This window comes from Eschrichtius robustus, chromosome 12, assembly GCF_028021215.1.
Source record: "Eschrichtius robustus isolate mEscRob2 chromosome 12, mEscRob2.pri, whole genome shotgun sequence".
In the NCBI taxonomy this organism is placed as follows: Eukaryota; Metazoa; Chordata; class Mammalia; order Artiodactyla; family Eschrichtiidae; genus Eschrichtius; species Eschrichtius robustus.
In genome coordinates this window covers 15,554,149-15,572,009 of record NC_090835.1, presented here as the reverse complement: position 1 = coordinate 15,572,009, position 17,861 = coordinate 15,554,149, and the positions used below count along the sequence as shown (strand labels likewise).

At 37.1% G+C, this 17,861-nt stretch overlaps 1 protein-coding gene across 3 annotated transcripts in view; it reads left to right on the top strand.

Annotated features, from left to right (window-relative positions):
- Positions 1 to 14,292, top strand: part of CHL1 (cell adhesion molecule L1 like) — an 80,452-nt gene extending 66,160 nt beyond the window's left edge. For 2 of the 3 annotated variants that reach the window (XM_068557896.1, XM_068557895.1), the window contains 9 exons: positions 383 to 605; positions 1,858 to 1,973; positions 2,109 to 2,313; positions 2,544 to 2,666; positions 5,287 to 5,473; positions 8,793 to 8,947; positions 9,577 to 9,708; positions 11,384 to 11,456; positions 14,076 to 14,292. In XM_068557896.1, the coding sequence (XP_068413997.1) occupies positions 383 to 605; positions 1,858 to 1,973; positions 2,109 to 2,313; positions 2,544 to 2,666; positions 5,287 to 5,473; positions 8,793 to 8,947; positions 9,577 to 9,708; positions 11,384 to 11,456; positions 14,076 to 14,292 (1,431 nt within the window). The remainder of the gene's footprint in view (positions 1 to 382; positions 606 to 1,857; positions 1,974 to 2,108; positions 2,314 to 2,543; positions 2,667 to 5,286; positions 5,474 to 8,792; positions 8,948 to 9,576; positions 9,709 to 11,383; positions 11,457 to 14,075) is intronic. The other variant, XM_068557897.1, reaches the window with a different exon arrangement.
- Positions 14,293 to 17,861: the final 3,569 nt, after the last annotated feature.

Genomic DNA, 17,861 nt, shown 5'->3' with positions numbered 1-17,861 from the left:
TTCATGGCCATGCCCTTTTTATTTCTGCAACTTCTCTGAGAGTGGGAAAAAAAACCCAGAATATAGAACAAAGTGTAAACAAAAGCTAAAACCCTCTGTGGAATCTCTTAGTAAATTCTTTCATATGTGAACTGTTAGGCATAATCCAGGCATCTAAATTGTGAGAGTCTCTACTTGGGGAGGTAAGGGAGTAACTTTCAAGGTTAAATTTACAGAATGACAACATTTTTCACAAGGATTTCCAAACCAAAGAGAGGGATTGAAGATCTCCCAAGAAATGATACCTTTATTGCAGCGTTTGTTGGGCCACTTAGGGTGGCTTCTCTGTCTCTGACTCAGCATATCTGTGATCACGCGGGATGAGTCTGGCCTTCTGTTTTAGCCTTTGAAACCCATGGAGCAGAATGGACCTGGACTGGAGTACAGAGTGACCTGGAAACCACAGGGCGCCCCGGTGGAGTGGGAGGAAGAAACAGTCACAAACCACACCCTGCGGGTGATGACATCTGCTGTCTATGCTCCGTATGATGTCCAAGTCCAAGCCGTCAATCACCTGGGCTCTGGCCCTGAGCCTCAGTCAGTGATTCTCTATTCTGGAGAAGACTGTAAGTGGCGCATCTGAAACCCCAAGTACTTCAAGAATCGTTTCTCTCAAGTATATTACACTCTGTCGATGAATATTTTTGAGCAACTACGGCATGCAAAGTGGATGTACTAGCTGTAGGAGATAAAAAGACATATAACACACAGTTTCTACTCCAGGGTTGACTGCAGGAGAGTTGATCGGTATAGGGTGGTAAGGAAGAATGTTGAAAGGTTTAATTTTATTCAGTTTCCCAAAAAAGCTATTTCTATAATGAAAATCAAAGGCTTGGAATCAGCAGTGCCCACAGTTAAGCAGCATAACTGTCATAAGGTTTCCAATCACATCTGCCCTTACTTGTCAAGGACTTCCTAACAGCTGCCTGCTGTCGCACCCTGGCCTCAGAGCTGGAGCCTTCCTAACGGAGATGAGGTGCACACCCAGATTTGCATATAGAATCTCACGTGCGCGTGCACGCACACACACACACACACAGAGTTTTGAGGTACTGGTGATATGATCTTATTATTAAATATTTATACCATAATAACAGCTGCAAATAAATTATTGGAAAAAGGAAAGACTGCATTCCAAATCTCTGCACGGTAGGAGTTATTCTCATTGTTCTTGCGGTATCCGAAGTAATATTTCGATCCAAGAATAGAAGAAGGTCTAGTTCACCTGCTACCTAAATTCTCACTACACAGGACTTCTCACTGTGAACTAATATATTAAATATAGTCTTGGCTGCGGTGGGTTTGGTTTATTCATCTGTAGTTAGCTCTCCTGTAGAATGGGGATAATAATACCACTTTATAGGGTTGTTCTAAGAATGATGTGAGCCAATCCAGTATAGGCCCTCAGCACAGTGTCTGACACACAGAATATGCTCAATTAATGTCAGCTCTTCTTATTAATATTAGATTAATCAAACTCCCCAGTAATTTTAGTTATATTATTAGTCTAGCTCACATGTTTCCGGAGGCAGATGCCCAGAGAAGATTTTACTGGCCACTGCTTCCAGTTACATTGCCCACACTGTATCCATCTGAAGGGGGGGCTTTTCTCAGTGTGGTCCAGGCTCTCCTCTTCTCTAGAAACCTATTTGGACCCTGAAACTCTTCTGTAATGAGAAACTCTTGGTTCCATTTGGAATTGATTCGAGACAAGTGTTTTCCTCAGATTACAAAACATGAAAGATCACCTTTTGGAAATGATCCTAATGATCGTGCTTGGAGATTATTGAAAGCTAATTCTTCTCATGTGCTTAACAGATCCTGATACAGCTCCAATGATCCATGGGGTGGATGTGATAAACAGCACATTAGTTAAAGTTACCTGGTCAACGATTCCAAAGGAAAGAGTACATGGACATCTGAAAGGATATCAGGTTTTTATCATAGATTTTCTTCTTCTCACTGTGGAATTAATATATTTCCTGTAAATAAGAACTGATTCCAGAAGAAGCCAAAAGAGAATGTGCCACCACGGCTGATATGTTAAAGGGTTCCTATTTTCATTGCAGGTAAATTGGTGGAAAACAAGAAGTCTGTTGGATGGAAGAACACATCCCAAAGAAGTAAACGTTCTGAGATTTTCAGGACAGAGAAACTATGGAATGGTTCCTTCCCTAGATGCCTTTAGTGAATTTCACTTAACAGTCTTAGCCTATAATTCCAAAGGAGCTGGTCCAGAGAGTGAGCCTTACATATTTCAAACACCAGAAGGAGGTGAGAGAATAACGATGTATTTAATAAATTAAATATCCAATTTTAAAATAAATAACAACTTAAAATAAATAACAAAGTAAATATCCCAATGGCCAAGACATTTCCTCCCTTATTGGTTAGTTAATCTGTACTTATGTCATATGAGTTAGCGTCTCAATTTAATAAACTGTAATTTTTTAAAAGAAATTTACCAATTTATGAGCGTCTGTTGTTGGCTTTGTGTTTTCCAGTACCTGAAAAGCCAACTTTTCTCAAGGTCATCAAAGTTGATAAAGACACTGCCACTTTATCCTGGGGACTACCTAAGAAATTAAACGGAAACTTAACTGGCTATCTATTACAGTACCAGATAAGTAAGTACATATTTGAACTGGATTTGCCTAGTAATGTTTCATTTTTTCTGGTTGCGTATTTGGTTTACCATGCTGAGAATCCAATTCATGGTTTGTAAGCTGGCATGCTTCCTTTACAGCACAGGGGTTTGTAAACCGGCTGGCAGACCAAATCCAGCCTGCTGCCTGTTCGTATAAAGAACGTTTCATTACAACACGGCCATGTCCACTCACTTAAATTTGTCTATAGCTGCTTTCTCACTAAAGTGGCAACGCTGAGTAGTTGCCCCAAAGATTGCATAGCCCACAAAGGCTAAAATATTTACAATTTAGTCCTTTTCGGAAAGGTTTGCCAATTCCTGTTTTAGAAGAAAAGCAGTATGTTAATAGGTACCAGAAAACATGCATTTAATAACGTATATATAAGAGGCCTTGAGCATTAGGAAATACGCAAAGAAAAAAGTTAATGATGTAGTGGAGATTCAAAGCACACTAACTTCCACACTACACTGCCTGTTCTGTCTCTGGTGCATGTTTCCAATCTCAACCCTGCATATATTTGTTTTTGAGAATCCTCTAGTGGTAGCGCAGTGGTACAGTCATGTAATATTGAGAGAACCAAGGAGTTGTCTTTGGATCATTACCCTAGGCTCTCCCCCTTTGCTGCTGTGCCGTTAGGGTAAAAAAAAATAATGTTTAGATGAAATCAGCTCATTTTAATCATAACACCTCCCATCTTCAATAGTTTTCAAATTTAGGCATCATCTCAAAGTGGAAATTAGGGGACTGAGCTCATAGAAAAAATTTAAACTTTGAAGACATGAATTCCTAAACCACAAAAACACCAGGACTATAGAAACCCAGTCTCCACTGCTTGCAAAAGTCAACTTGATATAGCCCTGAACTGCCATCTATCAGTTCAAGGCTTGCAGCAGTTCAGGTCAGGTACCAGCTTTAGCTTCTGATGGCCTATTCTGTTTTAGGTACCTGTGATTAAATGGATACAGCCATAACCCTATAGAGGCAACATTTTAGCGTCTTTGAGCGTTTGGTAGATAGCAGGATCAGTAAGTACAAAGAATTCTCCCTGCATTTTTTTTCATTAAAACAGGAAAGCTATGAGGTATGTACCATCACTACTTTATGGATGAGAAGCATATAGAGCTCACTTAACAGAGAGCTGTGCAGTAAAATAAGTGTTACACAAGGATTCAGACCCAGCTCAGTCATTCTAGATGCTGAACTGTAAAGCCTACACTATTCCATGGGCTGGATTTCAAACATGTAGAAAGCACTGAAGAAATATTTGAAGACTTTTCAAATGTCACTTTGTTTGATAAAGATATGCCTTATCTTTATCCTCCTAATGAAGAAACTCAACATTAAATTCCAACCTTCATGTTGATCTGTGTATAATCTATAAATTTATTTTTAAAACAAGTTCTTAGAATCTATAGAGAAAAGGCTGAAATAGTAACAATTGCAGTGGTTACTGTACCACTTGATATGTGGATTTTTTAATAAAATGATATAATTATATACTTATTCTGCTCTCTATTAATATTAAGTGATTGAAATATTTTTAGGTGGCTTATATATTTTTGTGGCTCTTATATGATCTAAATAGTTGTCGAGTATGTATATGAGCGCTCTCTCTGTACTTTCCTGAATTCTTACGTTGATTGTGGTAGTTTTTCAATTGATTGGTGGTATTTTACAGGAATGCTCTCCAATAATCTACAAATGGTGATTATTTTACTTTCTTCTTTCCTGTGTTTGGATTATTAGTTTCTTTTTCATTTCCATTCATATCGTTGCATTAAATAGACCAATGGAGGCGTTTTTATGTTAAAGAGTAAATGTATTTTTTGATGGCCTCTCGGACTGAGAGTCAAGAGTGTTTATTCTAGTCATTTTCTTACCACTAATGGCTGCACAGTTTTGGAAATACCATTTCATCTCTTGGATTATTCTTATGGCAGTCTTACAGTACTTTGTGCTCTTGCACAAATATCATGATCTTGCTATGTGGCAGATTCTTTGAAAGGCACTATCTAAATCATCTTTTTCCGTATATCACTTTACATAGTGCTTAGTATACAGTAGATATTTTTAACTATGTAATTTACCAGTTTCTTGAGTCTACATACGCGAGTACTTATTTGGTGCCACATATTAAACCAGAAACTATAGAAGACTCATGTAAATTATTGTCCAAATTATCACACCAGAAGGAGATTAAAAAATACTTAAGGATACAATGAAAATATAATAATGGGGGAAAGTTCATCATTTTAAATAGGTGTGGTAAAGCTGGGGTGATTTTCCAGTACGGCATAGTGATTAAGAACATGGGCTCTGGAGTGAAAAGGCTGTAGTTTGGATTCGAATCCCAGTTTGCCAGTTAGTGGCTCTAGGTCTAGGCAAGGTGTTTATTGTTGCTAGACCTTAATTTTCCCATGTATGATACATCATAATAATTACATCTACCTCAGAGAATTAAGTAAGTTGATAGCTCTGAATAATTAAGATAGTATCTTGCAGACCACAGCATACGTAGAAGCAAAAATAAGAGACAGCATAGCTTGAATGGTTAAGGCTGTGAAATTTGAGCCGTTGATATGCCTGTTTATTTCTTTAGTAAATGACACCTATGAGATTGGAGAACTAAATGATATCAACATTACAACTCCATCAAAGCCCAGCTGGCGTCTCTCAAACCTCAATGCAACTACCAAGTACAAATTCTACTTGAGGGCTTGCACTTCAAAGGGCTGTGGAAAACCCATCACTGAGGAAAGCTCCACGTTAGGAGAAGGGAGGAGTAAGTACAGGAGGTTTATGCATGCTATGTTTTAAACTGCTCTGAAAGGACTGCGCCATGCTAGTCACTGTAAATTAGAAATGATTGTGATCTCAATCTGTCTGACCTTCTGTTTTCCACTGACGTAGAGAATTTATTTATCTCGTTTCTAAAGTTCACATTGACTTAATGTATGAACTTCTACACATCAGTAATCAAACTATAGCCTTAGTGTATATAAGGTCAGGAACTATAATTTTGCTTAATTAAAATAGGGGGATATAAGGTCAAAAAGTTACTCGCAAGATTAGTAGAGGGGTATTTTTCTTTTGGAAATGTTTCTACACAGGAAAATATTTGCCTCTTGCACTGGTAGACCTTTTGCAACACTGATCTAATACATTTCACCTTCATGTCATGACTCATATATACATTGATTCATATATCAATTTTCTTTTACCCTCTACTGGTTGATGCCAAATACCTAGCCTGAAAATGGCTCATAAATCTCTGGTTTCATTTGTACAATTCTCCCAATGCAATTGCACTTTTTTTTTTCCCAACTCATGGCCATTTCCCTTCCCAAATTATTTCTCCAATTATGATGTTAGCGGTATTTTTACTAAGCTTTCTATGTTATCAACAGGGCATCAGGGGAGAAAATAAGAAGGTAGAACAAGAGAGGGAAATGGATTGGAGGAATGGATATAAACACTAATAAGTTTAAAAAGAGGGCCTTGTGTAGAATTCAAGTCGATCAGACTTAGAGGGATATTTGAGGCAGGCAAAAGGAAATGGGAGATGGTAGGAAGGGAAATGTAAATAAGTCATTTACGTGTCATATACTATGTGTCCACTGTTCTGGATGCTTTCCCAATTTTTAGACTACGGAAAAAGAAAAAATAATAATGAAGAAAATTGAATTGTCTATCATTTATAAAAGATACATATGGAAATGTATTTAAATTTGTGAATCAGTGTAAAATCAGTGTGTTTGTGTGAATGGTTATGCTGTGACCTTTATTGTCAGTTTGTTTCTTCCTCTTATTTTGTTCCTACTGTAGCTAAATAATGAAGAGCTTATGTTTTCCTCAGACTCCCTAAATACTCAAAACTCCCTTCTATGGGGAAAAAAATATATATGTATATGTTCAAAATGGTTTCTCCCCGAAAACCCACAAGTTACTCCCAAGGATGAATTAGACACCAAGTGAAATGAAGAACTCATTTACTTACTCCTAAGAGGTAGATTTAAAGATGGTGATTGAGAACTTTCTAGACTAAAAGGTTCTTATTTCTCAAGAGTTCAAATGGGTATCAAGTGTTCAACACAAAGAAAATAAGTCAGAATAGTGGTAGTGTAAATATGCAACTTTTGTATTTTCTAAAACAGAATTTCAGGCATGGAGAGGGTTTTTTTGTTTTCTGTTTTTTAGGACCAAGACCATAGTATATGTCAGAAATGCTAATCCCATTCCTGCCAATTTGAAGCATGTAAGAAAAAAAATTCACAAAATTGCCTTACAATAGTTAGGCATTCTAGTATATATGGAAGTATTTGGAGAATTTGGGCTTGGTTGTGTTTATGTTTGACAAACTCTTTTCAGAGGGTAGAAAATGCTGTTTATGTGGTTTTATAAATGATGCTACATCTTTTCTGCAAATTAAAGCTATAACAAATGTGCTTGAGTGTTTTACAGCATATTTGTTCACTCTCTCATGTGTTGTAATTTGAAAACGTTTCTTACTAGTATGTTTGTGCTCTTTTTCAGGATTCTGCATTTTCAGCTACTGTCCCCTTCCCTAGCTGACACTGATTTTTCTTCTATAGGCCTATCTTGCCATATTTACAGGAAAGAAACTGTAATCTCCTTCTGCCACTCAATTTCGGCATGATCTTTGAAAAAAAGAGAGAGAAAAAAAAATATATATATATATACTTCTACTGAGGAGATCCATCTTGCTATCACTAAATACTCTAAAAATGATAAGTTCTGTGCAAATTGGAATGTATTTCTGTGTATCTTTCTTCTCTTTGCATAGATGGCACATTTTAAGGTCATCTGGCATTAAGTCAGAGAGTGGGATCTGATACACAGGCATTTTTTTCCCCATCATTTTCTGGTTGTCACTCTGAGTTTCAGGTGGCTCACATTCCCTAATCTAACTGGGGGAAAAAATGGAGTTAATCAGAAATATTCTTTTTTGTATCATTACTGGTTTGAATAAAACACTTGCTTTGCTCTGTTTTTCGAAAGCTTGCACTACTTAATGTAACACTAAGTTTCTGTTTTTCAAGGGCCAAATTAACTGTGTTTTGTTTCAGTGGTGCTCAATCTTGAAGGCTTTCTTCAGCTAATATAACCGGTCTTATTTTTCCCATGGTGCCATTTTTTAACGGTCCTTGTGTTATCAGTAACTATATAATCAATTTTTACTCTGTGGTGAAAAGTTGTAACTAAATTTTAACGTGTGACACATTCTCATTTACAACAGTGTAATAACTCCTAATATTCTCAACATGGAATATATTTCCTTTTCAATATAACTTGTTAACATTTCTTGGTTTCCATTTATTTTTTTGAGTTAATTCTTAGCAAAAGTGTGGATCAAAAGGAAAAATATTTTAGGTATTTTGTTATAATATTAGAAATTAAATGTATACTTTAATGACACTTGAGTCATATTTTTATCTGCTGATATTCTACAATTAATATATTGACATATTCACGTTTCTTTTGAAAAGTGTAAATTTCTCACTTTGAAAATCTCAATGCATTTCATTTAAATGTACCTGTAAAGCTGCACTTTTATGTAGCTTAAGTTTCTACAATTTTCAAATATTTAATATATGAGCATACTATGATGCTATTCCATCAATATTTATGAAGACAACCAAGGCAAAAAGAAGTAATAATACAGAGTGAAGATTTTAATGCCATGTGCTTTCACTTACAAGCCAACATTGCCATATTCCATCCCTGCTAGGTTTGTGAGAGTCCAAACTGCAACAGATGACATTGTATAACTTTTTTGAAGTCTGTGTTTGGTTTTAAACCATTCGTATGACCAGGCGGATTTATAGTATCACTTCATTAATAAGTGCATCATCTTAAAAGGACATGAATTCAGTTCATTTCATTTACTCCATATCAGCATATTAGAAAAGAAAATCTTGAAACGTTGCTTTTCTTGATCTTCAGATAATTCAGAAACTGAGGGAAAAAATGCTACAAAGGGCTCTCTTATTCATCTCAAATAACAGTACTTTTTAACTTTTCATGTCCTGCTTTCCAGTGATGACGATTCGTATGATTTAACTGTGTACGTTTCTTAGGTAAAAGTGTCGGGAAGATATCAGAAGGAGTAAATCTTACTCAAAAGATTCACCCAGTAGAGGCATTTGAGCCGGGAGCTGAACATATAGTTCGCCTATTGACTAAGAATTGGGTTGATAACAATAGCATTTTTGAAGATGTAATTGAGACAAGAGGGAGAGGTGAGAAATGAGACTCTGTTTGGAGCCATCTTAGACAATACATCTGTGTTCTGTAGATTATTTAATGTTACATACTTCCTATATTAAAGATAAAAATACGAAGTATGTTAGCTATAAAAGCAGTAGTTTCCGTTTGTTTTGGCATAGCATTTTAAAATTGTCAAAACGAACAAGTCCGAGTTATCCCTTATTGTTTTTACCAGAGTAGTTGCCTAAAAATGTCTGCTGCTAATTAACATGTGTTAATAACAGAAACTAAAAAGAAAACCACAACCAAAACCCCAGAATCTCCATAGCAATCTGCATGTAACCGAGGCAGCTTGTGCTTTTGCTTGCTTGCTGTTGCTGCTGTATTTAACTGCATCTGTCTCTACTGTCTCTCTTTGGTTTTCATCCTCAGAATCAAATGCAATTTGAGAGGGCCCTTTCTAAAAAATGATTAAATGACTTATCAGTATTCTCCCAATGAAATGTCCTTCAAATCACATTGCCTCTAGGGTCACTCCAAGGAAAAAATAAAATTGATGCTATTTTTGTATGTTTAAAAATGATGTTTAATTTTCCCCAGAGGGGCATAATTCCAAAGACCGTTTCTAGTGCTCAACGTGTGACTTCTCTTTGTACAACAGAATATGCTGGTTTATATGATGACATCTCCACGCAAGGCTGGTTTATTGGATTGATGTGTGCGATTGCTCTTCTCACGCTAATATTGTTGACTGTTTGCTTTGTGAAGAGGAACAAAGGTGGAAAGTACTCAGGTAAAGCTGTTTCTTAACATGACTTTGAATTTTACTAAATTCTCTTTGATTTCTAGGAGGCCATCTTCAGAGACATCTTTAATTTTTTTTTAATTACACATTTAAGTCAAATTGATATGAGCACATTAGGTACACAGTATACTGAGGGGGGGGGAAACAATTCCTATATTAACTAACCAAAGGGAATACGTGTGGTCTAGAATATTATCTCTAGGTGGTTACTTGTTTTCTTGTTTCTAGTATATAAAATAGGCTCTAGGGAGACATATAATACTTCCAAGCTTCTGTTTTCTATCTGTAAAATATCACAGATGTTGGGAAGACCTGTTACTAAGTCACACTCACATATTTCAATGTTTAAAGAAGGACCCATTTATATAGTATGCCTCTCTACACATTCATGACCCAGAGTTGTTTTGCACTAGTCCATTCCAATAGTACTGGCTCTGCTAGTCAACTGTGTTAAACTGAACCAGTGCTGGGAATGCATTATCTTATTACCATGACATATATCAGATACACTGCCTCTTGAATTAATTAATTATTAATTAACAAACATCCGGCTTTACTTTAACTTCATTCAGTTTCCAAATTTCTTTTGTCTTTTTCAGATATCCATGTTTTGTTGTTACTATTATTATTATTTTTGCTTAGCATTCATGATGCTTTTACACAGGGGGAAAGATTTAGATCCCAGTGCTATTCGTTTGCTGATGTTCAGATCAGTGTGAAATTCTTTACTGGCTTATGATTCATCCAGCAAATATTTCGGGGAGCCCATTATGTATATTGTACAATCAAACAAGAGAATAATTTCTAAATTGTACAGTTACACAGAATTTATGCCATTATACATGTTTTTTTCTTGCTTCGACTGAATTTGTTGGGAATTAGATTTTTAATGACTAATGGAACGCTCGAGGTAATTAACTGGAAACTTTAAAGAGATAGAGCATTTCCCTTTGCGTGTCCCCAACAAACTGTCATTTGTGAAATGTTGCCCTATGCAAATTCTGAAGAAGCTTCTTCAACTCGTGCCCAGAAAAGAAAAACAAGTCAGCATTTCATTTTTAGGACAACTAAGAGAAACTCTCAGGTCTTGGCAAGTAGCAGTAAAAGGTGCCATGAAGAAGGCTTTTAGTTCGAGTTTTCCTGGTAAAGTGAAGCAAGAGCCTCCTTGGCCTGTATCCCACTATGCAGAATAAATCTAATTTCTTCTATGTCATTATAGACTTGAATATTCTGATTATTGAGGCAGTTTGGAGTAAGAGAGAGAGAACCACCAAATGATTGACTTTGTCTTAATTCCCTTTAGTTTAATGACATAGATCTGCTAGCAATCAGCCAATGACATCTTCAAAAAGTTTAGGATAGTAAAATGTATATACAGTAATTTGGTCTTCATTAAGAGACCATAACGAAGTTACGGACTCTTCCAGTACGACGTGTTGCCCACATCACACTACGTTACTTGTGTGCATATCTGCAGCAGCCTGTAACCCTGACGACAAATAAAGACAAGCCAGAGGATCCTTTTTCTTTTTTTATTTGAACACAGAGATAACTCTGATGGGTGATAGGTACAACCACAACAAACCTGACTTTCACTGTCAACAGCACCGTGAAATATGTCTTTAAAAATTCCTTGTATTACTCCCCTCCCCCTTTTTTTCAGTAAAAGAAAAGGAAGATCTGCATCCAGACCCAGAAGTTCAGTCAGTGAAAGACGAAACCTTCGGTGAATACAGGTAAACATTACGTTCCCTTGAAAAATGTACCAAAGCACATATTCATCAGGTTATATAAGCTTACAAATATAAAAAAGCGTTTCTTCTTAACGATTACAGGACTACATTTTAATACTCCTATAAAGAATAGTCTGTTTAAAAAGAAAAAAAAAAAGGGGGGGGGGGGCTTCTTAAGTGGCCCAATCAAATTTGGTAGCAGTCAGATTTCTCTGTGCCGAGGTGGAGATGTAACTGCTGTCCAGGTAGCGTGCGTGCTAGGACACTTTTCTTGAAAGGTGTTATGCAAAGGACACTATTGTTATTTAGATTGAATATCTATATATGGAGTAGCTAAAACAGCTTGTAGTCTCTCCTCACCATGGCCACTGTGAACCCAGGGTGTGTGCAGTTTACACCCATAAACCTATATATCCTGTGCACCTCCGGTGTGTACCTAAAAGGTGATTGAGTCACAGAGCGTGTCCTCAAGATGAACCTAGTCTTCAGAGGAAAAAAGTATCAGTGCAAATAACTGTAATTAATGAAAGGGAATAAGAGAGTGAAAAAGGGAGCAACCATTTCTGCCTAAGAGGAGTTCTGGGAAGGGTCCATTCCAAAGGAGGAAAGGACGAAAAAAAGACTGTGTTACTCTTAACTCCCAGACCAAACTTTTATGAAGGTATAAAAGTGTGTCACACGTAGGAGAGATTGCAAGAAATCTGGTATGAGGTAGGTACCTCTTCTTTTCTTACCTGTTCTTTTTTAGGATGCCATCGTTGTCAGTCAGGTCCTCTGTATACGGCAGCCAAAGGGGCTGTTACAGTTTCCAGGCATACATGGCCATTGGCACACAAGGCCAGCGTCCATACCAACTAACGGACTTGACTGGCCTCACCCTGGATCATTACTGTAATCAGGGATGTGGAGTATTCTGATTAGCCATCCTGCATTAACTGATGTACATCTGAGCCTCATTCTAGGCTCTACTTCGCTCTATACTTACTTTTCTTTCTTCCATCTGAGGTGCTTTCCACGAAGGAGCATTAAAGGCTGAAGGGAGAGAGAGAGAAAAAGAAAACTTGGAATTAATTATACACATTTAGGAAATGGTGACTCAAATCCCACAAGGCAGGGATCACTGAGAGCCTATGGCAACTGTTGAAAATACCTTTGAAAGATAGATATTACTAGTTCGATTTTATGAGGAAAAAACTAAGACATGCCTTATTTAAAACCCATTCCCTCATATTTTGCTGCTGCTGTAAAAAGACGGGTACAATCAATCATCCCCTGCAAGCTTTCACCTGGCATCTTGTTTGTTAGTTAATACAGTTTCCCTCATCTTTTCCCCAAAACTACATGTTTATCTGGAAAATTATGCAAGGAGACAGTTACATAACGTGAATTCTCGTCTTTCCAGCTTCTGGTAAGAGTTGCTTCGCTATTTGTGGCCTGGTCCTTAAGGTAATGCCACATTTTGTCTCTCTGTTTTCTTCGTATTTGCTTTTATAACTGTAGCATCCCAGTTCGGGAGCCAGTTACTGTATGAGTCAGGACAGTGTGGGTCATGCTGCTGTTGAGAACAACGCCATATATTTTTTTTTTCTCCAACTGCGTGTGCGACGCAGATGGCTCGAGCCATCTTGGTCACTTGGGAGCACTGGCTGGTGAGCGAGCATTGAGGGTCAGCACAGCAGAGGAAATGGAAGATGGCAAATGGAGCACGGGCTGGAAAGTGACATATGTCAGTCACCTCTGCTCACTTTGGCCAAAGCAAGTCACATGGCAGTGCATAACTCAGAGGGCAGTGGACTATCATCCTGCCATGCTTCCAGAAAGCTGAGATATGGACCTATTTGATGAACAGCACCAGTGACTACCGCATACTGTCACGTGCTACTAGCATGCTAATTATATTTTTCTCCCAACTTTTCCTGTTTTAGAATTTTATAAAATCTTCTAATTTGGTGTACAGCTTTCTAGTGTGATGGAAGTTGATATTAAAAAAAACCATCATCTAGAAATTAAGAAAACTATATCATTATTTATTTTATAGACCTTTTACTAACTCAGACTTGCTTTTGTTGAAGAATAGACTGCAAAGCATAAATGAATATAGGATACTTGTAGTATTTCTGTTCTAAAAACGCCAGCTTTTTTTCTTTTTTTAATTTAACAAAACCTAAGTTTATTAACGAAAGTTCTTTGGTTACAAGAAACAGAATTTGATTGATTAACCTAAACAAGAGAGACATTTCTGGAGGGATTTGGAGGAACATGCAGGATCAAAGGTAAAGAAAGAAGATCGAGACTTGAGTTCAAGACTAGGGTTCGAGAAGTTCATGAAAGTGAAGGAAATAACATTTGTTCTCTATGTAATCAACAGATTGAATATCTGCATGTCTCAATTTTAAAGGCAAGCAGGAGTGCTGTGAGTTTCTCAATTACTCAGAACGACACAAATTGGTAATGACGATTTAAACATTTCTTTGTGAAAGGAGTCATTCAGGATTTACCTGTCTTCAGTGCTAATATGAATATCCGGAAAGTTTAAAAACCTATTAGCACTTGTGCCTGAGTCTTGCTTTACATGAGTACCTCACGTTAGATTTTGGCGAATTCTTTTCTTTTCTTTTCTAGTGACAGCGATGAAAAACCTCTCAAAGGAAGCCTTCGGTCCCTTAACAGGGATATGCAGGCCACAGAAAGTGCCGACAGCTTAGTCGAGTATGGAGAAGGTGACCACGGTCTGTTCAGTGAGGATGGGTCGTTTATTGGCGCCTATGCTGGATCTAAGGAGAAAGGATCGGCGGAAAGCAATGGAAGTTCTACAGCACCATTTCCACTCCGAGCGTAAACGCAGAGCATAGAAACACGTCAGCGGTTCACACCAACCTTCCATATTTATCTGTTCAAGGGAGCAAGAACTTTTCCTATAGGAATAAGAAACACTGTGGCAAAAGACTTCATCCAGAATTTGAACTTCCTGCAGTTGTGTGGAGAACAATAGCACTGCCTTGAAAAAGTAAAATATCTAGCACTACACGCCTGTGGTTTTTTTTTTTTTTTTTTTTTTCAGGTGCTCAAAATGCAGAACACAAAACAAATCCTGTATTTAGATTCACCTCACCTGAATCCAAAGTATCCATCCAGTGAACTCCATATTTGCCTGATTTTACTCTTCACTGTGTTTGCAGAGATGTTGCTACCTTGTGGGTTTTCTGTGTATGCACATGTGTATTCCGTCTCGGAGAACTGTCTTAGTGACTTCGCTTCCTGACAGGTTAAAAGATGGTAAGCAAACTGGTTATTTAAAATGTAAAGAGAATGAATGTCTTACTTAAACAGTTCGTTGAATATATACAGTCTAAATTTATTATTATTTAAAATTTGAGTAGTACAAGTCTTAGGTGAAATGATCAACTAGTATTTATTGAGCTCCTAACTCTTTGCCCAGAGATGCTCATGCTTAAACAGAATTCTATTCTACCTTTCTCAGTATCAACGTGAATTTGTAATTTCTATCACTTATGACATCTACGGACATCTTTGTTTTTTGTGTTTTATTGGACTCAATTCAGCTGCAAAAGAAGCAGTGGTCAGAAGGTTATCTTACGAAAGAACAGGCAGGAGGTGTCCGTAATGCTGTGGTCTAATAACCGGTATCTATCTAATATCTCCATTTCTAAACTGATTGCTTGTACCTTTTCTCTATGTTTGTATAATGGTATGTTCCACATAGTTCATGAATGCATTGTAAATATTATGTTAATATTTACACAGTTTAAAATAGAGATTGTTTTATTTTGGAGTGAGAAAAAGAACATTAACAGGCATGTCTGTACAGCTGGAGTATATTAGTAATACACCATGTTTCATCATTCCAAAGCTACAACCAATCACATGAGGCTCCCAAACTGAAGACTTTGTACAAAGCATTTGGATTTTGTTCTTATGTGCTTTTCCCACCATCTCAAAATAAAATATCATATGAATATTGAGGGGAATGATTCCATATTTTTCAAAGTAAATTTTTGTTGTTGAGTGTACTCCTACCCCAGCCCCCCCAAAAGAAAAACTGTTTAGAGTAGAAATTCCCATACATAGGTTTCTGCCTGTATCACACTTTAAACATCTTCAGGGTGGGATAGTCTTCTATGTTCTCCTTCTGTCAGTCAAAGCCAGTACAAATTCAGGGAATTTATTTCCTGGCACGTGAGCTACTCGTACTCGTCCTTCTAAAATTATACATGGAAGCGGTTTAGAAATACTATGAAGGACGGTGCATGCATGTCAGTAAAATTCAGTGTGGAGCTTCTCATTTTATGGAAAAAATTTGTAACCTTACCTCGACATTCTTCTTAAGTGCATTTCTTAATTATGTTTAAGTGAAATTGACTCACAGATTTTACTTTATTTTTTGAACTGTACCCATCAGTGTATACTGTCAAAGCCTTGACTTTGATGTATGTAGCCCGCTCTCTTTCTTGTGGACCAAAATGAGGGAGTGTGTATAATGGGCAACGCAATAATCCACATGGAATATCTAATTATCGTTTTAAACCTTGTCTGTCCTCCAAAAGGGATAGGCGGCAAAAGAAGGTCTTACTTAAAACAATACTTTGTGGGCTCAGGACTTGACCACACCTCTGAAGTAAGAATTCCCAAAGTGGGAAGGCACTGTGGGCCTCACCCTGACTCTGAGGACCCACGCACCCACCCATCCAGCCCCTTGAGCTTTATCCCCATCTAATTTTAAGGCACAGCACTTCTCAAGGAAGCATCATCACGTTTTGACTGACCTGGGAGGAATTTCGGGTACTCAGCTATCGATGAGGCCAAGGTTAGGACTTCTGGGTTTAGTCCCACTAGTATTCCACTTGCTCTTCTTTGTCGTCAGCTAAACAAGGTTTTAACAGAGTCATGCAGGATGGACATAATCTCAGAAGTGCATTAGGATTAGATTTATTTTCAACTTAATTTCCTTTAAGTTAGAAGGAAACACAAATAATGAGATGTTTGCTTTTGCTAGATCGTAGAGTCCTCCCTTAACTGTGTGAGTAATAAGGATGTTCCTGCTCATGTTTTCTGAACGGCCAAGACGTACGGATTTGAAAAACGAGCTTGCTTTCAGACTGCCTTTTGCTATCACTCTCTATTACCTTTTCTCAATAGCATGTGGTTTCTACCAGGAAGCTTCACAGAAGGGATAGGTCCATGACTAACTTTCTCTAGTCTACTGTCAATAGGATTTCAATGTAACAGGTTGTATATAATCTCAAGGACTGTTGGTGGGGATCATCAGTTCCTAGAGAGCTGTCCAAGGGTTGGGAAAATCCAAGTTCTCTTCCTGGTTCCAGCACTGATTTTGTACATAAACCATAGACAAGTTGCTTGACCCCTTCGCTTCAGACTGTCTCTAAAGTGCTAATGATTATCTCAGTTACCTTCTGTCACAGGGTGTTCTTTTTTATGAAGAAAAATTTGAAAATGATAAAAGCTAACATGCCTTCTAACTTCATAAACCTATAATCTAATGATAGGTTGAAAATCACCCCACACATACCAACTCAACTTTTTTCCTGTGAACACACAAATGTATTTTTATAGAAAAACAAATCTGCAGGAAATAAATCTACTGTTCAATGAGCAGTATGATTTGCACATGCCATCAAAAATTATTAATCCGAAGATAATTAGGCAGGGTCTTTGCTATACAAAAGTGTTTTTCACTAATTTTGCATGTGTATTTATAAGAAAATGTGAATTTGGGGGATTTATTCTGTTGGTGTAAAGGCATCTGATGTTTTAGATGTATCCATGTTTATAAAAGTGTAAAGCACAATGAAATTATGCTGGAATTCTCAAATAATATTTTTCCTACTTTATATTCATGGAAGAGATGAGCTCAAGAGAGAACAAAAATGAGAAATGTTGGTGTGATTTTCTAAGCATTTAAAACATAATTGCCAATTGAAACCCTAAAAATGTTTACAGGTCATTAAGATACGATTCTTGTAACAATTTTACATTGATCATAAAGGGATTGGGTTTGTAATCTGTGGTCGTATATATCCTAGTGTGCCCATAGTGAAATAAGTAGGGTTGAGCCAAAGCTTTCTTTGTATCTTAAATTGTTTGATTACAACACCAAAACAGATACAAGGTATGTAGAAACCGGTTTACCTGATCTTCTGTTGGCTTAGATTAATATTCATAGTAGAACTTGCTTAAAATGTGTTTGTATTGTAGGTGGTGTTTGTATTACACTTATGCATATGTACGGTTTAAAAAAATATTTTCAGTATACAAGACATTCAACTTTCCAAATAAACGTTCGCCTTCATGTACTCTAAAAACGTTTGTATTCTTTTCTACCCAGATGAGAAGAATCAGAACTTAACGTATCAACCTTAACTTCAGTTG